The 24194-nt window shown below is 40.5% G+C and overlaps 2 protein-coding genes across 4 annotated transcripts in view; both read left to right on the forward strand.

The window, feature by feature from the left end:
• The window catches only part of kif5ab (kinesin family member 5A, b), a 101915-nt gene extending 85136 nt beyond the window's left edge, over positions 1-16779 (forward strand). The window contains exons 25-29 of one of the 2 annotated variants that reach the window (XM_049585905.1): positions 832-1102; positions 4255-4319; positions 7720-7747; positions 8373-8485; positions 10926-16779. In XM_049585905.1, coding sequence (XP_049441862.1) covers positions 832-1102; positions 4255-4319; positions 7720-7747; positions 8373-8472 — 464 coding nt within the window. In that variant the 3' untranslated portion in view covers positions 8473-8485; positions 10926-16779. The remainder of the gene's footprint in view (positions 1-831; positions 1103-4254; positions 4320-7719; positions 7748-8372; positions 8486-10925) is intronic. The other variant, XM_049585914.1, reaches the window with a different exon arrangement.
• A 4396-nt stretch (positions 16780-21175) lies between these two features.
• The window catches only part of soat2 (sterol O-acyltransferase 2), a 31013-nt gene continuing 27994 nt past the window's right edge, over positions 21176-24194 (forward strand). The window contains exons 1-2 of one of the 2 annotated variants that reach the window (XM_049585926.1): positions 21184-21303; positions 21399-21466. The gene's annotated coding sequence lies outside the window, so the exon portion shown is untranslated. Of the gene's footprint in view, positions 21304-21398; positions 21467-24194 lie in introns of both variants that reach the window. The other variant, XM_049585935.1, reaches the window with a different exon arrangement.

Below are 24194 nucleotides of genomic sequence, written 5' to 3' on the forward strand. Positions count from 1 at the left end.
TTGACAGCCAACAGTTGAAAAGGTGGAAATCTTTAAATACCTTAGTATAGTTCTTGACTCCTGGGTAAGCTTCTCTGAAAATACAGAGTATATTTAAAAAGATGCTCACAGTGACTCTGTTTTCTTAGGAAACTTTGTGGCTTCGCTGTTAGTCAGCAGATTTTAGAACTTGTGTACAAAACTATGGTTGAGAATGTCTAAACTTTTCACTTTCGTGCCTGGTATGGTCCCTAAACTGTAGAACTAAGAATAAACTCTCCAGGATTGTGTCAGCGGTAAGCAAAATAGTTGGCAAACCCCAAAAGCCTTTGACCCAACTCTTTACAGACAGGATGAGGAGGGAAAGGAAAGCGAGGAGTATCCTGGCAGATTCAGCCAGTTTGAGTTCTTGAACTGTGGGCAGCACTATACAGTAGATCCCTCAGTCAAAAAAATGTAAAAAAAATATATTTGAGAAGTCCTTCATCCCAGGTGGCATCAGTATTCACAACAAAGTGACTGATTTAAGCCACAGACAGACATGATTTGTTTTGAATGACCTTGTCTATATGTTTGTTTTACCAACTGCTCATCTGCATGTTGTTGTTTGACGAGTCAAAGACAAATTTCCACCCTGGTGGAAAATAAAGATTCTTTTTTACCCTATTAAAGCATTTTAATTTCAGTTGGACTTTAATATATTCTCAGTATTCCAGTCCCATTAAAATGTATCAACCTGTGCTACAGATGACAGCGCAGCCTTATCACCAGAGGGCTGTGTAAATGTGATGTTTTTGTCTTTTCTGGATGAATGGATCGATCAATACATCAATTCTGCTTTATCACGAACAGCCAAGCCTGTGCGTGCTGGCCACTATCCAGTGTGCTCTCCCACCAACCCGTTCTTCATCAGAGGCTACAGTGATCACCCTCTTCCCTTCTGCAAAGCCGATTTCCACAACAACAGCAACAACCAGCAACAGGTGGCTGCCCCTGATTCTCCCACAACACCAGAGAGTCCGGAGCCCAGACTACCAGAGGACAACTCCAACCAGAACAGCCCCTCCAAACACCTCGACCCCCAAAGCAACGATTCACACGACAACGACGCTCAGGACAACATGTGAGTAACCACAGTTCCATGTGGTAGAATGTGCCATTTAACGTCATGGAGGTGATTATGATTGCCAAAAAACTTTGAACAAAATGGACTACTCTTAACTGCAGGTCTACTTAGCTTTTTGTGGTGCTTTCAACCACATTCCACTTTTTCTTTTTTTGGCTTATGCTTTTATTTGACATGATAGTTGAAAGGGGGAGAGAGGACATGACTTGCAGCAAAGTTTGGTGGTGGAGACGACAAGGAGAATGAGTCTCCTTTTGAGTATGGAGGTAAAAGCAAGGACTTGTTGTGCAGTCTTGGGCATACTGGGCACGGAGGAGATTCTGAAGAGGGCAGTGAGGGGGTTAAGGTTCACTGTTTTACCCAGTACATCGCTAATTGTCTCAAATATAACTGTTTGGTGTTTGTCAGAGCAGATTAAATGACTGTGCTGATTGTGATTTTTGCGGGAATGTCGACACAGACACCCAGTTTGTCATCTAAATATAAATATATCGCAAGGAACCTCTGTCTGTCTGTCCGTGTGCCCTTTGCACATCATGAGAACCGTTCATCCAATCTGCTTCACACTTGGCACTTCTGGGAACCCAAAGATGTGCCATTTTGAATTTGAAGCAATTTCGACAGGTGACACGGTCAATATTAATGAACCTTAAATAAACAGCGCTCTGTGACTCTGTGCAGTGGCAGGGGTGGGACCTCAGGGTTCTGCGGAAAGGGGACTGTGAGTTGAGCATGACATGTCTCACCATGTATATTTCAGCATATCTGACTGCAAGTAGCTTCTTGGTGGCATATTAACTGGACCTGTACGGTCCAGTGCTCAGCACTGCAACAAGATTCAGAGCCGGTGCACAGTACTGAGAAGAGGGGTCAGCTGCCACCTAAAGCAGTTTGTTGCAGTTGGAAAAATATTCACGGAGTTGAACTTCCTGGATCAATAGCTTATAAGCAAAATGTTATAAAAAATGTAATGCATGTTTTCAGGGATGCATAAAGCATTGGGCAGGAGGAGAATAATAAGACGGGATAGAGGAAGGCACAGTCTACTTAAATTTACTTAACATCTGTTTAAGATGGAGCTTTCAATTCTAATATAATGCTGGATAGTTTAATAAATAATAAAACATCATCTCGTGATTGTTAAATGTTGTACGTAAAATCTGAATTTGCAGTGTAATCAGTAACAAGTCTCCGTCAGGTAAATGTAATAGAATAATGTTTTCTTCTGAGGCAGAAGTAGAAGTCCACAGAACGTAAGTAGTATACCATTGATTGCATTTTGTAAAGTGTTTTGGCGGCCTTTTGTATGTCATTTTGGGGTACAGTGAGTAAGAATAGCAACATAATTCAATTGTTATATCTCAACATCATATTGAATCTATAGCTGTTTGGGTCCAGGTGTGTTTCTCTAGACCTAAAGAAGCACAGTGTTGAGTGTGAAGCTGTTTGGATGAGTGGTTCTCGAGAAAGCTGCAAGCAGCACTACCACAGGCCAAGCAATTATAGTTTCTCTTCTGAACAGGCAGGTTTTGAATGGGTGCTGCACTTGTACTGCAAATGCAAGGGCTTTCATCAGTGGGCCACTGTGTTACAGTACCTTATTTGGTGATAGATTGTGACTTAAAGGACCTTTTTAAATGTAAATCTTCGAGATCTTTATTTTAATTCAACATCCACTCAGTATTGTTTCTCAGTGCTTTCCAACACATCTCAGTTTCTTGACCTTTGGAACAGTAATTTGGCAAAATGTTTTTGACTGAAGGTCCACTTACTAGCTCTTTTCTGTGCTGTGAACTGCATCTCAAATTTTCAGGCTGTACATAATAGTTTGACAAATTATTCTTGTATCACGGTCCAGTGTTTTTTCAGATGCCTTTAGCCACATCTCACTTTGTTTACCTTGGAATGTAATACTCTGAAGCCCCTTTCCTGCTGCCATTGACACCTGGGTCAAATGACTCTGCAGTAGGCATGGGCATTTATTGGCTCTGGCTCTGATTGGTAGTGATTGAAATACAATACCCGAGTGAGCACACTAATTTAAGCCCCTTTGCCAGCGAGATCCAATGAGGTGTCACCACAAAATACCGTCTGCTAAGTCCAAGCAGCTCTCAAACATTGTGACCCTGCACTAAGCCCCGCCCCTTTATGATGGTCCAACAGGCTTTCAGAGTAAGCACAAAGCCCACACTGTAACTGACTGCGCTCCCTGAAAACATATGATATGAAACAGTGATTCCAGAGAGAAGCAGACAGAGGGGTCTACAGTCTGTGTTTGAAGGATATATCCAGGATGTCAAACTGACTCAGCAGCAACAACAGGTTAAAAAGACAAAGATAGTTAGAAGCTAAAGCCGAACTATAGGCTACAGATCACAGTGTAAAAGTGAACCACCACATCACTGCTGATCGCCACACAAGACAATGAATATAAAGGGAAACTTTGCTGATATTGAACCAGCTGTGTGGCGTCGCAGTGTGTGCAGATGAACAGTGTTTGGCTTCCTCTGTGCTGTCAGACCTCTGCCGCCAGCTAGCTAGCTAACCCTACACTTTTCAGGGTCTGATTTTGCTTTTGGAACAGGGAAGAAACGCATATCTTTTTCCAACCTTTCCAGGTAACGAGTGTCATTAATACACGACGTGCCCCAGGTGCAACATTTAGCTCCAAATCCACAAAATCAGCCTGAAAATGAAGGAAATCTGAAATGATTACATTAGAGTCAAACGGAGCTGCTCAGCCTTGCAGCCAATCTTTCCCAGTGGCCACTCGCAGTATTGCAGCAAAAATCCCTGTTTTCCAGAGCATTCAATCGCAGTGCAGTTGTTAGTGTAAAGTTAATTTATTTCTTACTAAAACTCATTCACAGTAGCTGTAAATAATTTATGTGCCTAATTATAGCACACCGCTTTGAAACAATACAGCTTTCATAGTTTATTGTTTTTGAACAACACAAGCCTTCAGTTTTAATCTGTTTTGACACTGATTGATAATTGAGAGGCTGAGTGAGCACTTGGGTACGCTTACTTTTCAATTTTTTACTCCTGCTTCATTAAACTCAAAGACCATATCGATCAAGGGATCAATTTTGTGAAACACAAATCCCGCAGTTACATTTACATAAACATTTCTGTCTCCTTGTTTTCAGGCCTCCAGCTGAACCGCCGAGCCAAACAGACAAGAGCACCGCAGAGATGCTTGATTCAGAAAATGGTGAGCCTTGTTCACATGGCACCTCTTAGAATTATGAGTAATGTTATGATCAAGATCAGCGGGGGTAAATTCACCTCTTATTATGACCTCTTATATTTTAGTGGTTGCCATTATGCTATCATACCAGTCATTATGTCTGAATGCTGTTTTATATACTCATATGCAGTGGCGGCTGTTAAACCAGTTTACAGTGATTGCCCTGCCACTATGATAACAATTCAGCCCGCTGTTCCTTTTTTTGGTCTGCTTTCATCTCCTTGTAATGGGCTCGGAGTCAGCAGTCTTAAGTGTAATCGAGAGCCATTGGTGGGTTTCAGCACAGGTCAACAGTCTTTGGATAAAATTTCCATATATTTATGGGATACAGGCTCATTTTTAAAAACACATTAAAGAAACTATCTTAGTTTATTACAGGTTACTGCTGCTGAGGCTTCTCTGCATCTTCATGTTAGTGTGTGAGTGTGTGTTTGTGTCTGCTCTCATCAGCAGCAGACTCCAGGGGAGATAGATTAGGCTTGCAGTGTCATTACTCAGCCAGACAGATAGCCAGCCAGACAGGCTGAGTGCCCACCTCAGCCTCTGACCCAGTGATGACAGCTGTAGAGTTGTGTAACAACACCACACCTCTTCGATTCTCCAGGAATATCAATAAAAGTCAGAAACTGGGTTTAGAGCCAATATATCAATCAGCCGCAACGGCACCTGCCTTCTGTTAAATACAGATAACTGTGATGTTATCCGGTGAACCATTACAGGATTTAGTTTTTGGTTCACATGGTGCTGTTTGAGGGGTTTTCATTGCTGCCAAAAAGAAGATTCTGGAAATAACTCTGATATTTATCTCTTCTTGGCATAAAAGATACTCAACACTGGCAGCTGTTCAGATGCAATGAATCAAGAGATTGTAAATATTTGCACTGTTTAAGGTGTAATTAGTGTGCAGTTTTTTTTAAATGTGTTTTATTTTGTTTTCCATATTTTATTTAGTACATTTAGAATGGACATATGGCGTTTTTGGAATGAAAGTGCTTGTACACTGTAATGTATTCTGAAGTCAAACTCTGAGCGAAATTTCCTTCTGGTCCCTACCTGGTAATGTTCACTCTGTGCTATAATTCTACTCAGTGTCATGAATTTCAATAAGAGCTTATGGGGAAGTATAAAACTTGAAGCCAAATCGCTTTGCAAGGCCTTTACTTCAAATTTACCTTACCTTTTTTTCTGTATTTTGAGTTGGTTGAGGTGTAGCCTTGACACTTCCTGTTAGGATAAGATTTTTATTAACTGTCAGACCTTATTTTTTTCCACAGAGATTATATTAAGCAGCCTTATAATCCAGTCAAGCATGAGGCTCCTTGATAATAGCCAACTCATCAAATTGAAGCACACAAATTAAGTCACCTTTCCTCCATGAATGACAATGAGTACACACAGACTTCTCAGTTTCTGGAGATTGAGAAACGCCTTCCATGTCTGGGTATCAGCATGTTGTGTCACATAAAAAGCCAGGGAAATATTTCATGAGATTAATCCCTGTCAGGGTATTTCACGGAAAGCACAGGCCTTTAAGGGTCGTACTTCTACAGAAGCTGCTATGAGCTGGAGGATTTTTGACATTTGCCATTAAACACCTGTTTAACGGAGATAATCCACAAAGTGTTTTATTTATTTTTTTTAACTGAGAGTAAAAGTTGTTGTTGAGAAAAAATATATATTTTTCAAGAATGTCTTGGCCAAGACAGGCAGCAGCACAAATAAGACAGGTGCACACATAACATCAGCATACTTTAACACCCCTTTTTTCCAGTTTACTACAGATTTTAGGAACAGTTAGCAAGAATAAGTCTTGGGAGTGAAGACAACAACTTCCCACACTTTTTTAAAGGATGTAGATCTGTAGGTTAGAAGGTAGCTGAACAGAAACAGGCTTGTAATGTAACAATGATCCAGGAACTACAAACAGAGCCATTATAAACCGTGGTGCCCCCAAGGAGAGGGAGCACTCTGATACACTTGCTGGCCCCCCTACTTCACCCCTGGTGAAAGTAATTGGAGGCCAATATTAATGTCTGTGGCTGTGACATGCTCAGTTTTAAGCTAGCACAAAGGTAGTGGTATCTTGTGAAACTGGACAACCTAAGGCATAAATTGGTACCAACCATGCTGGCGTAGCCTGTTAGAAAGAGGGGCTACGTAAAGCTCCAAAGTAAGGCTAAATTTTGTCCAGATAACACCTGTCATGGCCATTTTCAAAGGGGTCCCTTAAACTCTCACCTCAGGATATCTGAAAATTGGTTCTGTGGATACCCACAAGTCTCCCCTTAACTTGAGATGGCTTGTTCCCAGCTAATGTCTTGTTCTTAAAGTCAATTTACACCCTCAGATTATAGCTGGACATTTGTCTTAAGAAAAAGGACAACCAGCCTGTTTGAGAAACAGTGAATCCCCTAACACATTTATATAACATATTAAACCAGGATTGCCGCGGAACTCAAAGTGATAACTGTACCAGTATTAGTCAATGCACATCAGATAATTAGTAACATTAACTGTAAAATAATAAGCCGAAGAACACCGTATACACCTTAACAGCATAACAGAATTCCTGAAATTCAGTTATAGCTTTTGGTTTTGGTGAACCAACCGTAGATCCTATAAAAATTTCTGGGGCCACCACTGATCATAAATTTGTGTTTTTTTCCACACACAAGTGCTGCTCTGTGGCACTATTAGTCCACTTGCAAGTACAGTTTTATACAATGATTGAATCTCTCTTGGTGGGGAACTTTCTCGTAAAACTTGTGGCACTTTGACATTGTTATTATTAGTTGTGCTAGTAGCACCATAATAGAGTGTCACCATCAGAGGAATGACAGAATTTGGCTGTTTGTTCAAACAGTGTAAAATGACTCATGTTTACATTTTCCTGGCAAGTGAGCTCCGGTAGTCGTGCAAATAAAAACCTCTCCAGAATAACAACAACATTGGTCATTTGTTCAAACAGCGTGAAATTGATGTCCATGTTGAGTGGCATATGTTCTGCTACTGCTGAGAGGAGGAGTAGGTGGTGGATTGTTTCAATGATACAAAGACTTTAGTTGGATAAACTTCTAAAATGCGCTGTTTCTGTGTCCTCACCTAGCTGATTGGGTCGAAAGATCAGTAAAATGAACATATGGTTCATTTTGAAATGCACTGACAAACACTCTACTCAGTCATTTGTGTATGAGGACATTATGCAGCTGCTTGTTCCAAAGTCATCTATCTCCAATGGCTTTGGGCTGTTTCAGTTAAAACCCTTGTGTGTCTGTGACAAACCCACTTTTTCCCTAATTTACACACCACCAACCCTCTCACCGTGCACCTGCCTGCCTCCTCATGCACCTCTTTCTGTCCACAGGAAACACCACAGATATCAATGACAACAGGTAAGACTGCTGCACCCTCTTTGACTGCTGCACAACACCCTCTGCTATCTGTTATTACTGCAGGCCTCTGTGTTCCCACTCTAGCGGAGAAACCTCTAAAATGTAACCTTAGAAGCATTTTGTAGAAACTGTTAAATTTTTACGTTCATTTTGGACCTTCTCTGGTGGGCCAACAACAGTTCAGCCTCAAGTGAAGGTCCTGAAATATTTTCTTTTAACTGGAGATAATAAGCTGTCAGTGTCAGAACTCATAGGGCAGCTTGAAGTAATTAACGGAATATCTCCAGCATGTTTGATAATGGGCATTTATGAGCAAAGAACGTGTTTAAATACGGCACTACCACATTCACTTTGCATGCACTAGCTAATCCCCCCCTGTGGTTTAAGACCAATTACTATAACATCACTGATGTGCTTCCCTCACTGCTGTGTCTCTCTGCTCCGTCGCTGCCCCCTTGTTGCTGTCACCGCTACTGCTGCTCCTCCTCCTTCTGCTCCCGCTCCTCCTGCTACTGCTACTGCTGCTGCTGCGGATGCGGATGCTGCTGCTGCTGATGATGATGAACTTGGTGATGGTGATGGCGATGGTGCTGCGGTTGCCTGTGATTCTCGTGTGTTTGGGTAGCATGTGTCTGAATGTGAATTCTGTGTCCAGAACTGATGTCTGCGACAATCAGGACCCAGCCAAACTCTACAGCCTGCAGCCCGAGGCCTCAGCTAGCTAATAGTCTTGAGCAGGTAAGTACACAGAAGAACAGAGTAGCTCTTCATTTTATGCGCTACTGAACACACGTTCATGAATCAGTGAGTCGTTAAAAATCTCAAGATTAACCAAACAACCAATTAACAGTTAAGATGTACTCCACAGAGTCTGTTCAGAATAGTTTTGACATACTGTAGCATCGGAAAAATCCACCTGATCTGCTAGTATTACACGTCACAGCCTGGCTCTAAGACTAAAAAACTGGAGACACACATATTGACTAACAAATACAGTGATTTATTAACCAAAATAATAACCACCGATAGGGAATCTGTGAAGTCAGAAGCAGGGTGTGCATAAGTGAAAAATATGTTGTGCTGTAAAAACAAGAAAAAGACTCCAAAAGGCACAAAGCAAAGATGTGTGGAGAACTGCCAGCCCAGACTGGCTGTTTATGGGGGCACACCGGGCCCAGGTTTGTCCCGTGCTGCTGATAACAATCAGGTCTGCAGCCCTGAAAAGAGAAAGCACAGCAGCAAAGCCGCTAAGCAGAGGGACCGTCAGGTGCACTATAGAAAACATAAAGAATAGGCGCCGTCTTTAAAAACCAGGAGCCTTGACGCTGCATGCACGGCTTTCCTCCTGCTTCGTTTGAGTTGTTTCAACTGAACTTATGGACTTGCGGGCATATTAACCAAATGGTGAGGGGGAGTTGAGTTAAACGTTGTGACTTTGAGACAACTAAAGTTGAATGTCATAAAACAATGAATATGATGCTGAGCTGAGCAGTGCTACATACGTCCGCTTTTACAGTCTAAAAAAACACATTTGCATAATTTATATTCCTGTTTATGTCACTGCTTACACCAGTGGTTCTCAAACTTTTTCTGTCCTGCTCCCTTGTGGAGGCTGAAATAAGTTCATTCCCCTCAGCCCACAATTTTCTGTCAATCATTAACAATAATTTGGAAAGCAACAAAGACAAACGATCCATGTTGGATTTTTAGCAAGTAAAGGTCAGCATGCTAGCAGCAGCAAACTCTTGTTTATTTATTTTCCCTACATTAATCATATTCATTCAACTCCGCTGGTCATCCACGCCCCATCTGCAGCGTCTCCTTTCCCACACAGTTTGAGAACTACTGGGTTACACAAAGATTGCTAATGATGGCAACTTCAAATCACACACATAATAGGCCCTTTTCACAGCACATATTTTGACATGCCATAGTAGGGGAAGCACAGGTGTATTCTAAAACATTATTCATAGCTTCATTCCACTTAGGGGAGGCCTGGTATTGTGCATGTGGGCTTGCTTGAATAGCTTTCTGGGACAATTAATTGGAGCTGAGCCATCGTTAATGTTATAAATTTTACCTGTGCTTTTCATTCCATGACAAGTTAAAATGTCTGCTGTGAAAAAAGGTCTATTGTGGTTTTACAAATTGCAAATACATTTGTGAGTTTGACAGAGCTCCCTTGCATGCTAATGTGTGGTTTGCAGCAAGCATTTGTTTTGATTATTGAAACACAAAATGAAATGGAACCTTTTGTTCCTATGGATATATTGGGTTTGGAGCAGACTGCCATGTGAAACATCACCATGACTTTCGAGGTTATTGGGTCTCGGCCCTCAGGTGCAGTGCGGAGTCTACAGCAGGAGCCTTGTCAGCTGCCAGGGTGAAGGGAGGTTTTTTTTTTTTTTTTTCTTGGGCTCTCATACTAAAAATACCAACACTCACTGAGTACACTGCGAGACACTTTGCACAGAAATACCCAACAAACAGCATCTGTCTCGGATCAGCACTCTCTTTTGAATTACTTCCTAAATCCCACCCGAGGGTTAAAGATTATACAGTGTTATAAAAATATTTCTCTGGGGAGGACCCATTTGGGAAAGGGGAATTAAATTATCACTGCATCTGGGTTTTTGCTTCGTGCCACTACTTTTGCTGTCACGGGCTTCATTCAGTTTTCCTTTTTCATGTGTTCAAGTTCATATTATTCAGCACACCCTCACAGGAACAACACAAGGTATCGGCTTGAATTAGATACTTAGAAAATTTAATTTAATTCTTACCATAATATTTTCTACTTTCCGACTAGTAATGTGCTGACACTTTGTCTAACACTCAACCTGTAGACTGAAGACTGCTTTGTAAGTGTTACATGGTGAAATGTAGCTCCATAAGCTGACATGAAGTTCTCTGCAGAGCAAGTTTAGCACAGTGCTGGTGGATTTTACATCCTATGAAGTCTAAATATGGCCCCAGAGTGCTCCATGCAGTTCCCAAACACAACTCGCTCCCAGTGAAGACACCAGAAATAAAATGATTCGAGACGTGTTCCTTCTGGCAATGTTAGCATGACTCACTGGCTGCTGTCTCGCTCTCGCTGTTTCTCTCAAATGTATCTGACTGTTGCTCTTACTTTCTGTTTCTCTCTCTCTCTCTCTCTCTCTCTCTCTCTCTCCAGGCAGACGCTTTTTCTGAGGCCTCCTCTGTAAATCTGCATGCAGCTGATCACTGTCCACTCAGCCTCCCCCTCCCCTCTCACTCTCACCTGCTGTAAACAGACCTCTTTCTCCCTTCTCTCCTTCCCCTTGCTTGCTCCTCTTTAGTCCCTTCTCCTTCCTGTGTACAATGATGTGGGGTGTGTGTGGGTATCTGTACGATCCATGGCAAGCACTGCATCTCAAATGCCCGACTTTGCAGCTTACACCCATGCTGCTACACACCCTCCCCCCATGAAAACAAAGGGACCACAAATAGAAAGGTGGGGAAGAGGTGCAGTGTTGAAGGTAACCACTAGGGTGTGCTGTTTGTCTCAGCGAGGGCATCACAGTGGACATAATGTCAGTGTGTTCAACAGTAAGATGAGGGTAGTCTTTATCATTATTATTATTAATAATAAACATACATATGGACTGGAAAACTCCAAGTTAAACAACATAAAAACAGAGTGAACTAAGTACTAGTATTTATATTTTTGACTGCATGTTGATTTTTGATGTTGGTCTTCAGCTTTTCTCTGAAAATAAATGAAAGAGGGAAGAAAGCGTGGGAGGCAACATTACCGTGAAACTGTCTCAGTCTAAAATTACACTCTAAGTCAATATAAATGGGGAAATCAGTCTTAAAAATGTGTTGTGTTTGAAAGATGAGGCTACCATTATTCAGTGTTTTTGTTATTGTCCACAAATCTTATGAAAAGACCAAAACCAACAATGCGTTGCTCTGTCTCAGTGTTCCCGACTTGATCAGCCTGCCTGTGGCTCTCAGTTTAACTGAAAATGTATAATAAATCTTTAAAAACAGGGCTTGAATATATTGTTTCATTTGCTCAGTAATTTCCCCAGAACAACACAACACTGCAGTTTTACTTCTATAACAGGAGTAAACAGCACATTTGTTTGGGACTATGTTCAGCCAAGGATTTACACACATTTGGTGTGCTAGTGAGGTTGCATTGTCACCTCACAGGTTTCTAGTTCGAACCCTGGGGTGGGGGAGCCCTTCTGTGCGGAGTCTGCATGTTCTCCCCGTGTCAGTGTGGGTTTTCTCCCACAGTCCAAAAACATGCAGGTTAGACTGTAGGTGTGAATGTGAGCGTCAATAGTTGCCTCTCTCTGTGTTAGCTCTGGCTACCTGTCCAGGTACACCACCTCCTGTCCAATGTCAGCTGGGATAGGCTCCAGCACCCCCATGACCCCTAACAGGATAAGCCGTTAAGATAAATGAATGAATGAATGACTGTCTAAATTATGGACATAGCCACCATGATGTCACCCACTGGTTTGTGGACTCCCATTTTGAAGCCTCAAATTTGGCATTTTGTACATCACCATCTTAGTTTTTGGAGCCAGAAGTGATGAGAAGTGAGAATTTTCGGACACAAGGGTGGGGATAACCATAACGCCAGCTGCTAGCTTGGTTAGCATGGCACATTTACAGCTATGGTTAACTGTGATAAAGCTAATGCAATGTTGTAAAAGTGATTTTGCCAGTGAAAAACAAGCTCCAAATCATTCATACAAAATGTACTCACAAGAAAAACTGAACATCCGACTGTTTAGAGGGTCGACCAAAACTTTCATGGACTGAAAACACACTGAAATGGCGACATCTACTGCTACATCTATACTCTCTGAATCTGGGGTTACACTATGGTTACCTTACCTTACCAACGTTATCACCGTGGTGGCAACTTGTCAGCAGGTGTCACCCACCACAGCCGTGCCATATTAATAAAATTTAAACATTTATAAAAATTAACCCCAGCGCAGTTGTCATCAATGTTTAAACTAGCTATAGACACCAAAATGTTTTCTGCACCAGGCTGTTGTAAAGTTGGCCATTTTAGCATGGGGGTCTATGGGGATTGACTCGCTCTTGGAGCCAGCCTCAAGTGGCCGTTAGAGGAACTGCAGTTTTTGATGCTCCTGCATTGGCTTCATTTTTCAGCCCTGCGGGTTGCTGCTTGGGTTTTACAGCAGCAGAATGGTGAATGAAGAACGACTCAAAATAAACTGCAGTGCCCATATTCATGGTAATGAAGAAATGTGTCAGCCAGTGCAGCTGTGTGACTCACTGATGTGTTTTTGGAAACAATGGTGGTTGCTGGCACAGAGAAACAAGCTTCTATATATATCAAGTTTTACATACCATACCTGCATTGTTGGTTTGTGTCTTTTCACAGGATTTTGTTGACAACAAAATAAAGAATATCATCAGACTTTACCCTTAAAGTGATACACTGGAAAGTCTCAACTTAAATTAAATATTGTTAATCTGCAAATGTTTCCCTTCCATCCCAAAAACATCAGGCTAATTACAATACTGTATGAATTTTTAGAAATAGTGTCAGTAGTCATAGTAACAATATAGCCCATAATGTTTTCTCAAATCTAGGCAACTGTTGCCATGTAGGTAGACCAACCACACTAAACTAAAATAAACACACACACACCTGCCGAATGAAACTTGGCCGAGCCTTAATTTAGACGATAGATGATTTCACACATTTGACTTTTTTTTACACAAATTAAACAAAGAAAAATTAAGTTTATATACAGGACTATCTTTAACTCCTCAAGACTCTTCAGGACACTACAGTTTTATATTTTGGTACCCTTGAAAGATATATTTCAGATACTTACATTCCACAATAACAAAGTTTCTCTCTTGTTAGATAAAGATAAGTAGTCAAACAAATAACCCCTTAACCTATAAACGGTCTAGCAACTTTTGGATGACACTTTCACATCAAGACATTTTCAATCTTAAAGCTTCAGATGGCTCTGGTATCGCCACTATCTCACCAAGTGCAGGAAGAACCACAGCGCTAAAAGAGGAAGTTGGTTACAATATTGTTTAAAATAAAACATTCAAATATTCAGTGGTTAAAATCAGTCACCACAACATGTCTGACTCGCACTGGTTTAAACCAGTCTGACAAGCGAACTTTGTCTGAGCCCCAAGTGAAGTGTAAAACACATGATAGCTGATTGTTTTTAAAAGACTGGCTGTGTTATAGCAGAGAGACTTAAAGCTGTAAATCATCCCTACTAAAAAACTGCCTGTCAGGGATCGTCTGTGAGACATTCAGTCATTGTCATGTCAGCCAAAAGCATGGCAGAGTGAAGAAAAAAAGAATTGTGTAGCAACTATTTTTATACTGCTAGTTCTAATTTAAAAGAAATATATATTATTTATCATTTGCTCTATTTTAAATGTATTTATTTGCTGTTTATTCCTAATTCACAGCAGTTGTTGAATGTGAAGCATTTGCATTTGTTTTGTGCTTTGAATGTTCTGGGTTTTAGATTTCCAATGTTTTGTCACTGAATGAAAATGCGTGCACGTGAGCAGCTGCCGTTCCAATATGAATTTGTTCAGGAGAGGACTAATCCTACGGCTCTTTATGAACCACCTCAAATTGAAACCAAAGCCCTGATTGTAGTGAGTCATTTAAAGACGTCTATATAAGCTCTGACGGAGGCATTAACCAAGGGTTACTGTAGGTTATCAGCTGATACAGCCCTGTCTTATCCCTCTGACACACACACTCACACACACACACAGATATCGCAACTCATCAGCTAATGAGGTGTTGGATCTTTGACCCCCCCCCAAATACAGATATATTGCATATACTGTGTTACTTGGGTGCAGCCTGAGGTATCTGAGCAGATAAGTTGATTGACTGTCAACACACACACGCACTGATGATCACGCCGCTCTTCAAACTCCCGTTGACCTCCTGATCAGCCAGTCAGGATGAGAGAGTCAAGGGTGACAGTGGATGGACTCTATGTGTGTGTGTGTGTGTGTGTGTGTGTGTGTGTGTGTGTTTGTTTTGGGAAAGAACAGGAGCTGTATCCTCTTGGCGGGGTCTTTCACTTTTTGACTTTCTGCGATCCTATTAAGAAAACAGATCAGTAACGCTTCAGATTACCGCCTGCAAATTACAGTCTAGATATTTTTTTAATACTGATGGAGTATTACGGGCGGCACGGTGGTGTGGTGGTTAGCACTCTCGCCTCACAGCAAGAGGGTTGCCGGTTCGATCCCGGGCGTGGGAGCCCTTCTGTGCGGAGTTTGCATGTTCTCCCCGTGTCAGCGTGGGTTCTCTCCGGGCACTCCGGCTTCCTCCCACAGTCCAAAGACATGCAGATTGGGGATTAGGTTAATTGATAACTCTAAATTGTCCGTAGGTGTGAATGTGAGCGTGAATGGTTGTTTGTCTCTATGTGTCAGCCCTGCGATAGTCTGGCGACCTGTCCAGGGTGTACCCTGCCTCTCACCCGATGTCAGCTGGGATAGGCTCCAGCCCCCCCGCGACCCTCAAGAGGATGAAGCGGTTAGAAGATGAACGAATGAATGAATGGAGTATTACAGGGTATGCATGAGGGAAGAAGTGTGCAAGGTTACAAATTTGTGTTTAGGGTGGACCTTAAAGGTGCAATATATGACATCTGAGTGTCTCTGTTTGTTGTTTTGGTAGATGGTCTGGCTGTGTGTGCAATGTTGGAGCATGTAAGTCTCTCCTTTCATGTCCCACTGGCTAGCTAATGGCTGCCACTCTGCACTGCGCTCATATGAAGCTGATAACACCTTCCCGACCCACATTGGTAAACTAGCATCGTTACGGAAATAATGTCCACCCTCTCCCCCCCCTCCAGTGAACACTTTTGAAAACACTGTTAACTCAATCAACACTGTTGCCATTGTTAGCACTGTTGACGGTGTTAGCACTGCGTGCATGGCCATTGCAGTTCATCGCTGCCACTTCGGCTCAGCATCCTCCATGTTTGTCATATTGTGCACCTTTAAAGTACTGATTTAATTCACTGGTACAGACAGGGGATCTTAACGTACAGTTCAATTCAATTTGAATTGTAATGCCCAATAAAAACTCCCAAAAAAACACCTCTATAAGGGTAAAAACAATAGAAATGGACGGTCACGTTGAGCAGTTGGGGGTTTGGTGCCTTGCTCAAGAGCACTTCGGCAGTGCCCAGGAGGCAAACTGGCACCTCTCCAGCCACCAGTCCATGCTCATATTTGGTCTGGACAGGGACTTGAACTGGCAACCCTCTGGTTCTACTCTGTATTTGAAATATTTTCACAATATAATTTCCCAAACCAAATTTTTTTCAGATATACCATCATCACGAACCTGCCAGGTATTTCAGGATTAATCAAATTAATCATTTTGTCCATAAAATGTCAAAAAATTGTAAAAAAAAAAAAAATGCTCATCACAATTTTTCCATAGCCAAAAGTGACATCCACAAATCACTTTGTGACAAAGACAAGCAGCAAATTCTCACATTTAAGAAGCTGGACCCAGCTAATGTTTGACATTTTTCCTTAAAATATGACTGAAACTGTTAATTATAAAATTAGCTGGCACTGTTACTCCTGTTTTCCCTCTTAAACATGAAGTGTTACCCCTTTATACCTTAACATCTTGTCTTCTTCCCTGTGCCTCCATATGTTTCCCCATATAGTTACCCAGTAAGTATTTCACTGAAATGATTACAATAGATAAATTGTGGGCTGTAATCTGAAGCATTACCAACAGACCTGCTCTTCTCATTGTACTGAGGCTTATCAGAAATGCATGAAGCACTTTATCACATTATTTTCTTTGTGCTTTCTGTCTCTGTTCCTCTTCACAAGACTTTACACTTGGTATCTAACACCGCAGTTGGACTTTCTCCAAAGGGTCAAAAAAGCTTATTGAACTTGAAAAACTTTATCATCGAAGTTGCGTGTGTTTGCATAACCTATAGAAACCATGTGTTGAATGTGAATGGCTTTTTTTGGGTCAGTTTGCTGTGAAATCAATGAAAACCACAAAGAAAACAACATTTCTCCCGACATGCACTATGGTTGTTTACTGAGCTGTAAATGTTTGGATGACTGAGTGTAGAATTTATTTTCAGTCTTATTGTTCTGTTTGTCTGACAGTAATTGTAACCAGACTAAAAAAAATATTCTGGCAAGGTAAAAAATATGTGATACTGTAGCCTAAATATGCAGAAATATAACTATGACAAGAATGGTAAGGTGGTTTTAAAAAAATAATAACAGATGCAAAATGTATGTGTTTGTTTGTACACGTGTGCGTTGGTTGGCTTGTTTATAGCGTGTGATTTAGTGCATGCAGTACTTTCTTCTGTAGCTGCTGAGAAACAGTACTGTTATCTCATGAGACTCCTTTCAATAAAGATGATCCTGTGTACATATCATTATCACACTGTCTTCTTATTGTGCTGCTGCTCTAATTATATAAGATATTTGCCCCTGAAGCGCTTTAGAGAGGCACATTAAACAAATGTTGCTGATTCTGTTATACAATAAATAAATAAATAAATAAATACAGACACACTGAAATTCCAATTTATTTATGCGAAATTGAGTGTCTGTATTTTCACCAGTTTGTTGTGTTTGCCATGAATATATTGACTTAAAGGGTAACGTCCCTATTTTTCAACCTGGACCTGAACAGTTTTTAGAAATTGGACCAGTATTAAATGAGGGGGCAACAGCGAAACAGGCTGCGGTAGAACCACAACCATCAGTTTACATCCACTAGAAGTGCTTGTTTTTGCCACTGACAGGCTCAGATTGTTACTTTAAGAGTCTGACGACATTATGGAAAGTATCCCTAAAGAGACCTTTATGATAAAGTGTAAGATCCTTCTTGTTCAACCAAAAACAGCCCCGATATTGCCATTGTCAAACCCACCAGGCTACATTTAATAAACAGTAATTTAATCATAGTAGCACACACGTCATTCACAGCTGACAGAAATAAAATGAAACTTGCAGAAAACTGTTGCGGTTCATCTTTCCATTGTTCCAACAATCACCAACTCTGGTTTGATTGAAATAAACCCTTAGTTCACCCACTTAGATGTGAAATATGATGGTTCTATGCACACTAAAATTACTGTTTATTTAAATGGAGTCTGGTGGGTTTGGCGGTGGCGTATTTGGGGCTGTTTCTAGTTAAACAAACAAGATGTTACTCTTTAACAAAAAGGTCTGTCTCCATAGGGATCCTTTCTATGATGTTATCAGACACTTATTATAATAATCAGAGACTGTCAGTGGCAAAAACAGCACTTTAAGTGGACGAACACTGACAGTGTGTCATTGCCTCAAAGTCCTAAGTGCTACATCATTGCTTGAGATTCTTGAAGCCATTTCACCGCTCATCTAAGAGCCTTAAAAACTGAAGAAGCCTCTTGGATGAGAGGTGAAATGTCTTGAAGAAACTCAAGCGAATCCAGTTGCCAACGATATAGCACTTAAGATTACTGAGACCTGGATGACTGAGAATCCTCACCCTCAAGGATTACACTACAACCTGTTTCATGGCTGCCGGCTGCAGCTGACTCACTCAATGCTGGACCAATTTTAAGAATGTTTTTTTTTTTTTTCCCATTTTCCCAGTCACTTAGACACAAACACATGGAAAAGTATGGTTAAGATTGAAAAACACCACACTTAGCCTTTGAAAATATTTGGGGATTGTGTTGCAGTTTTTTCTTTCTTCTACTGTTGCTCAGGAGGTTTATTTTTTTTTTCTGAATAAAATATAAACCCTCCATCTCCTACAGTTTCTTACCAAAGGAAAAAAAACATGCATATGGTACAGTTTGTTGTCAATAAATCCAGATATACTAACAGGTTGATAAAGAACTGGGAGAGTAAAGGTATTTAGTATTTATGTGTCAGGATAATCTCTGGATATGAAACTATTTTTCTTCTGTGCTCTTCTTTGATGTAGTAACTATAGTGTACTGTGAGTTGTAAGCTCTGAATTATTGTGAGAAGGAGAAAAAAAAACAAACACAAGCCAACAGGGACAGGGACATTCAACCCAAACAAATCAATAAGCAGAGCAGCACAGGACACAGAGGGGGGAGTGTTTTCGGTCAACTGAACTGAAATAAGCTCCCAAAGAGGAGGATTTGTTTATCTTTCATACGTTGCTTTCTGCTGTGGCTTTGATTTTATAAAATCCAGTTGCATAATCGGCATAACCATACAGTTTTGTACAAATGACAAAGATCAAGACTGATGTGCTGTTATGTATTTTGAATTTGAGACCACTTTCCCACTTATACATTTCCATGGAAAATTCGTATGCAGGTGGCTCATTAGTTAACGTGCTGTTCACTGAAACACCCCATAAAGACTTAAAGACACATAAAGACAGAAAAGATTTTCTAAGTACAGTGTGACCTGTAATCTCTGACACTACATTTGCTTTGAGCTTACTGTGTTCAAACTACTGTCCAAGTTAAACACATTTTTGAACAAGGACACAAAGCGAACTGATTGTACAGCCTGATTTTTTTTTTTAGACAAATTGTGAAAAGCATTTATGTTTTAATCGAATTGTGTCACAGTGTCACAGAACATTGAGTATCTAGAAGTGTGTCAAACACTGTGTGGTGTTATCTGGCCACAGGGTAAATGACCTTTGCCATCAGTCTGCTCATCTAGTCTTCATTTCGTCATGCATGGCTGGTTTTGGTCAAAGCTGTGGCTTTATGGGGAAAGTGGTTTCACACTTTATTTTCTCATCAGCTACGGCTATGTTTTTGAGACATGTTTGCACAAAGAGGAGATTTTAAAATGTGTTTATTTCCACTGGATGGTGATCTTTTAATATCCCCTCTGGACATGTTTTAAAACAGTGGTTCGCAACTGGTGCTTAGCCGTCCAAAAGTGGGTCCTGGGTCCATTCTGAATGGATCACAAGTGACTCGGGAATGTGTCAAGTTTGTAAAAAATACACTTGATTCTTTAAGTACAGTGAATTTCATGTCACACTATCCAGGCACAGCTGTGATACGAGGTAACCTGCCAGACAGTGGAGCACAAAGGCTCTGGAGAAGAAGTCGAGTTAATGACATGCAGTAGAGCCAAGTTAGCGAGTCACAGTAACAGGACATGAGTGTTAGCAAAGGAGAGAGAGAGAAGGAGGGAAGGTGCTCGGTGTATTATAGGAGGTGTAAGGAGGTCCCCCAGCAGACTAGGCCTATGTCAGCCTAACTAGGGGCTGGTTCAGGGCAAGCCTGAGCCAGCCCTAACTATAAGCTTTATCAAAGAGGAAAGTCTTAAGTCTAGTCTTAAATGTGGAGACGGTGTCTGCCTCCCGGACCACAACAGGAAGATGATTCCACAGGAGAGGAGCCTGATAGCTGAAGGCTCTGGCTCCTGATCTACTTTTGGAGACTTTAGGGACCACGAGTAACCCTGCGTTCTCAGAGTGCAGTGTTCTGGTGGGATAATATGGCACTATGAGCTCTCTAAGATATGACGGAGCCTGACCATTTAGAGCTTTGTAAGTTGGGAGTAGGATTTTAAATTCAATTCTGGATTTTACAGAGAGCCAATGCAGAGAAACTAAAACAGGAGAAATATGATCTCGTTTCTTAGGCGCAAAGCTTTTACTTTGAAGTGCTGTTTCCTGCTGTCGAGCCAGTGACTAATGGACAGCTACTTGGCAGAGACAGCAAACTAGCTTGACAACACAGCCAAACCCAAGTATGACACTAAATGTATTAAACTGTATGGACCCTGTACTAAGGACTAAGAAGAAATATGGACCCTGTGGCTGGACCATTGTTTTAAAACATACAGAAATACTCTGCTTTAAATAATAATTTGTGTTTTTACATCTTATCCTTCTCCCTCCCTGAAAAAGCCAGAATCTGTGAATAACACAAGATATCTCGTGTGTTTTCATCCAAAACTCAGATTTAAGATGAGCACAGAAAAAAACTTTTCTCCATCAGAAGAAACATTTGCAGACAGGCTTCTATTGTCATACTCTGCAGATGCATCATTCTACACAGGTCAAATATTCAAGTGAAGTGACTTGAATTTTAAGTGCAGAGTAAAAGCAGCTAGATTTTATGTTTTTGACCCACTTCTTGTTGAAAACCTTTGACCTAAAGAACCTAACCCTTACTTTTACAGCTATGCCAGGTAGAGAGTGCATAAAAAAAATCAATAATAAAATACGTGCTATAAATACATTGTGCAATAAAAGTCCATCTCTTTGATCAGATGAGAGGTCAGGACAAACTTCACTGTTTTGCTGCATGACTTAATGCATCCAGTGGAGGAGGTGAAGGGGAGGACCTGTCCTGCCCAGGGCCAGGAGCCAGAAGGGCAAAGTGCAAAATAGCAGCAGAGGAAAGGAGAGGACACAGATCACAAGACCTGTGATGCAGGCTGACTTAAAAACGCTCCAGCAACTCTCTCTCAGCAGGAGTCTTTGATTGAATCTGCCTCCACTGAGCTCAAGGCTAGAAGACTGTGTGAGTATAAATCTGACACGATGACAAATGTTTATCGTCCTTGTCTGCCTGATGTGTATCTGACATCTGTCTTTTGTGTGATTTTAATTCCACAGCTATCTACAATTTTGTTTTAAAAACGACAAAAATAGAGAACAGAGTGATGGCTGAAAATTCTTAGGAGGTTAGTGGTAGTTCTGTAAATGTAGACACTGAAAACAGAGGGTGATAAAATAAAAGTTGTGAACTTACAGGGTATGTGCAGGTCTTAAACAAGATGTCTTCAATTTATTTTCATAAATATTAGGCCCTAAATCTGACTTTGTGAGGGCTTAATTGCCAGAAATATTTTATATAATTTCATTTATCCATTTTTAATTAATGTCAAAATGAGTCAAGTCCACATTTCTGATGTTACAAATCTTCAAACCTACCACTGAACCTTAAACTTTTCTTTTACTGTATACTTGCCCTTACCTGATGACACAATGTAGATTAACCAAACCTAACTTTAATAGCCATAATCCTATATAAAACATACCTCTGCATTTGACGACATATATACTTCTCACCTTTATACTTGCCTGAAATCTTTGAATGAGAAAAGATTATTTGATGAAAAATCAGTTTTAAATTTGATTAAAAAGCATCTTAAAAAGGTCTTAAAAACCATTAAATTTAAGTGCCAGATACGTGTAAACACCCTGACCCATATATGAATTTCTATATACATATAAGAGTTAGGTTTATAGACTTGTTTGATCAGTTTTTCAGTGTTTGTTCTCTGATGACATTAAAAGCTCTGAAGGAAAATGGTGATTTAATCAATTGATGTTGGGGAATATACAGCAACACTGACCTTACAGTCATTACAGATAATGAACCAGTCAACTAAAAACAAAATATTAGGAAGTGACTCGAAGGGTTAAACATGATCTCAAACACATTATATTCCCCTACAACAAACCTCGAGGATGTGTTTCTCAGCCAGTCCTCACTTGATCCCAAAATGACTGATAACATTCATCGACATCATTAATTATAACTATTTAATTAATGCTTCAATACGGCTGTGACATCTTATTTGCATAATATGATTAAATTTGTCCTTTCTTTGATCTTTTTTACTGACTAAATGAATTTGGGTCATTATAGCTTTTATTTCTCTGGTAATCCATCTGCAGTAGTGATGTGTTAGTCATCATCTACATTATGTTAGTTTAACAAGCTGTAATTAAGGAGGCAGTGATTGAGGAAGGGGTTTTATCGTGCTAATTTACTGATTAAAGCTTATATTCATAATTTCAAACCTGTTCAGTCCCCCTAAACAGCTCAGATGACCTCAGTGCTGTGTCACAGTCTCTGTTGTTAGATTAAGATTGATCAAAAATAACAACAGCCCCAAGTTTTAAAACCTCCTCAAAATCAACAGTATACATCTTATACGCGTGTGGTAGAGTTAAGTTACTGAAATATTGAGGAGCCTGAAGCTATCACACCTCTGATCTCAGCTATTACGACACATGCGTCCTCCACTTTGTCCAAAATTGGATTTTTTGGCTCTTTTACCTGCCAAAGGATGTGGAGATGGAGGTGAGCCATAAACCCAAGTTTTACAACCCAAGTTTAAAAATAACTCTGCAGGTGATGCAACCACATTCTGTTTTTCTAACAGGTTGGATGAGCTTCAGTCATATTAAAGGCCTTGAAAATATATTCTAAATTCTCTTTAAAGGGCAATCTGATGGAACTTAGAGTGCTTATTTATTTTTTTATATATATTTTTGTCTTTCATACATTTTTATTTACATCTTGAGGCCTTACTCAGCAAATGGATTTGCCCAGAGACTGTTTTTTAATATATTTATTTATATTTTTAACAACTGACAATATAATACATAGTGAGAAACAAAACATAATAGCATACATAAGTGAAAACATAAATAAATTATGTAATAAAAAATTAAACAAATTATATGTAATGTGAATGAATGAATGATTACTTTGAGTTATAAAATCAGTTGATTATTTTATGAATTCCCATAACATACAGTAACTAAATGTAAATCAGAGTTTTTGTAAGTCTTTGGCAAATGATAAATTATTTAAGAAACAATGAACATAAGGTTGTCATGGGTGTTACAAGATCAAATCGCAGGACGTTTGTCACTTGCATCCTGGCATACAGCGTCACAATTTTCTTAATGGCATTTAAACACAATCCATTTCTCCCAATATTCATCTTCATCTTCTAACCGCTTCATCCTCTTGAGGGTCGCGGGGGGGCTGGAGCCTATCCCAGCTGACATCGGGCGAGAGGCAGGGTACACCCTGGACAGGTCGCCAGACTATCGCAGGGCTGACACACAGAGACAGACAACCATTCACGCTCACATTCACACCTACGGACAATTTAGAGTTACCAATTAACCTAGTCCCCAAATCTGCATGTCTTTGGACTGTGGGAGGAAGCCGGAGTGCCCGGAGAGAACCCACGCTGACACGGGGAGAACATGCAAACTCCGCACAGAAGGGCTCCCACGCCCAGGATCGAACCGGCAACCCTCTTGCTGTGAGGCGAGAGTGCTTTTCTCCCAATATTTTGTACATTTTTCCATCTCAAGCCTTAAAATAAAAGTCTTTCCATGCAGTATTTCATTTATAATCGCCAGCTACTGGGCCAATGTTGGAGGATCAACTTGAAACCATTTGCGAGTTATGGCTTTCCCACTACTTGCCAAACGTATCTTTAATAAATATTCATCTTGGTGTGGGACAGTTTCAGGTACAAAGTATTTTTCCTAAGTATAATATAACAAATGAGTAGACTAAATCTATCCCAATTATCCTAAGAATCCCAGCTGCAATCTCTCGCCATTGCCTCCAACAAAAGCCCTGGCTCTGTAGGCCTC

Source organism: Epinephelus fuscoguttatus, linkage group LG1 (assembly GCF_011397635.1).
Source record: "Epinephelus fuscoguttatus linkage group LG1, E.fuscoguttatus.final_Chr_v1".
Lineage (NCBI taxonomy): Eukaryota > Metazoa > Chordata > Actinopteri > Perciformes > Serranidae > Epinephelus > Epinephelus fuscoguttatus.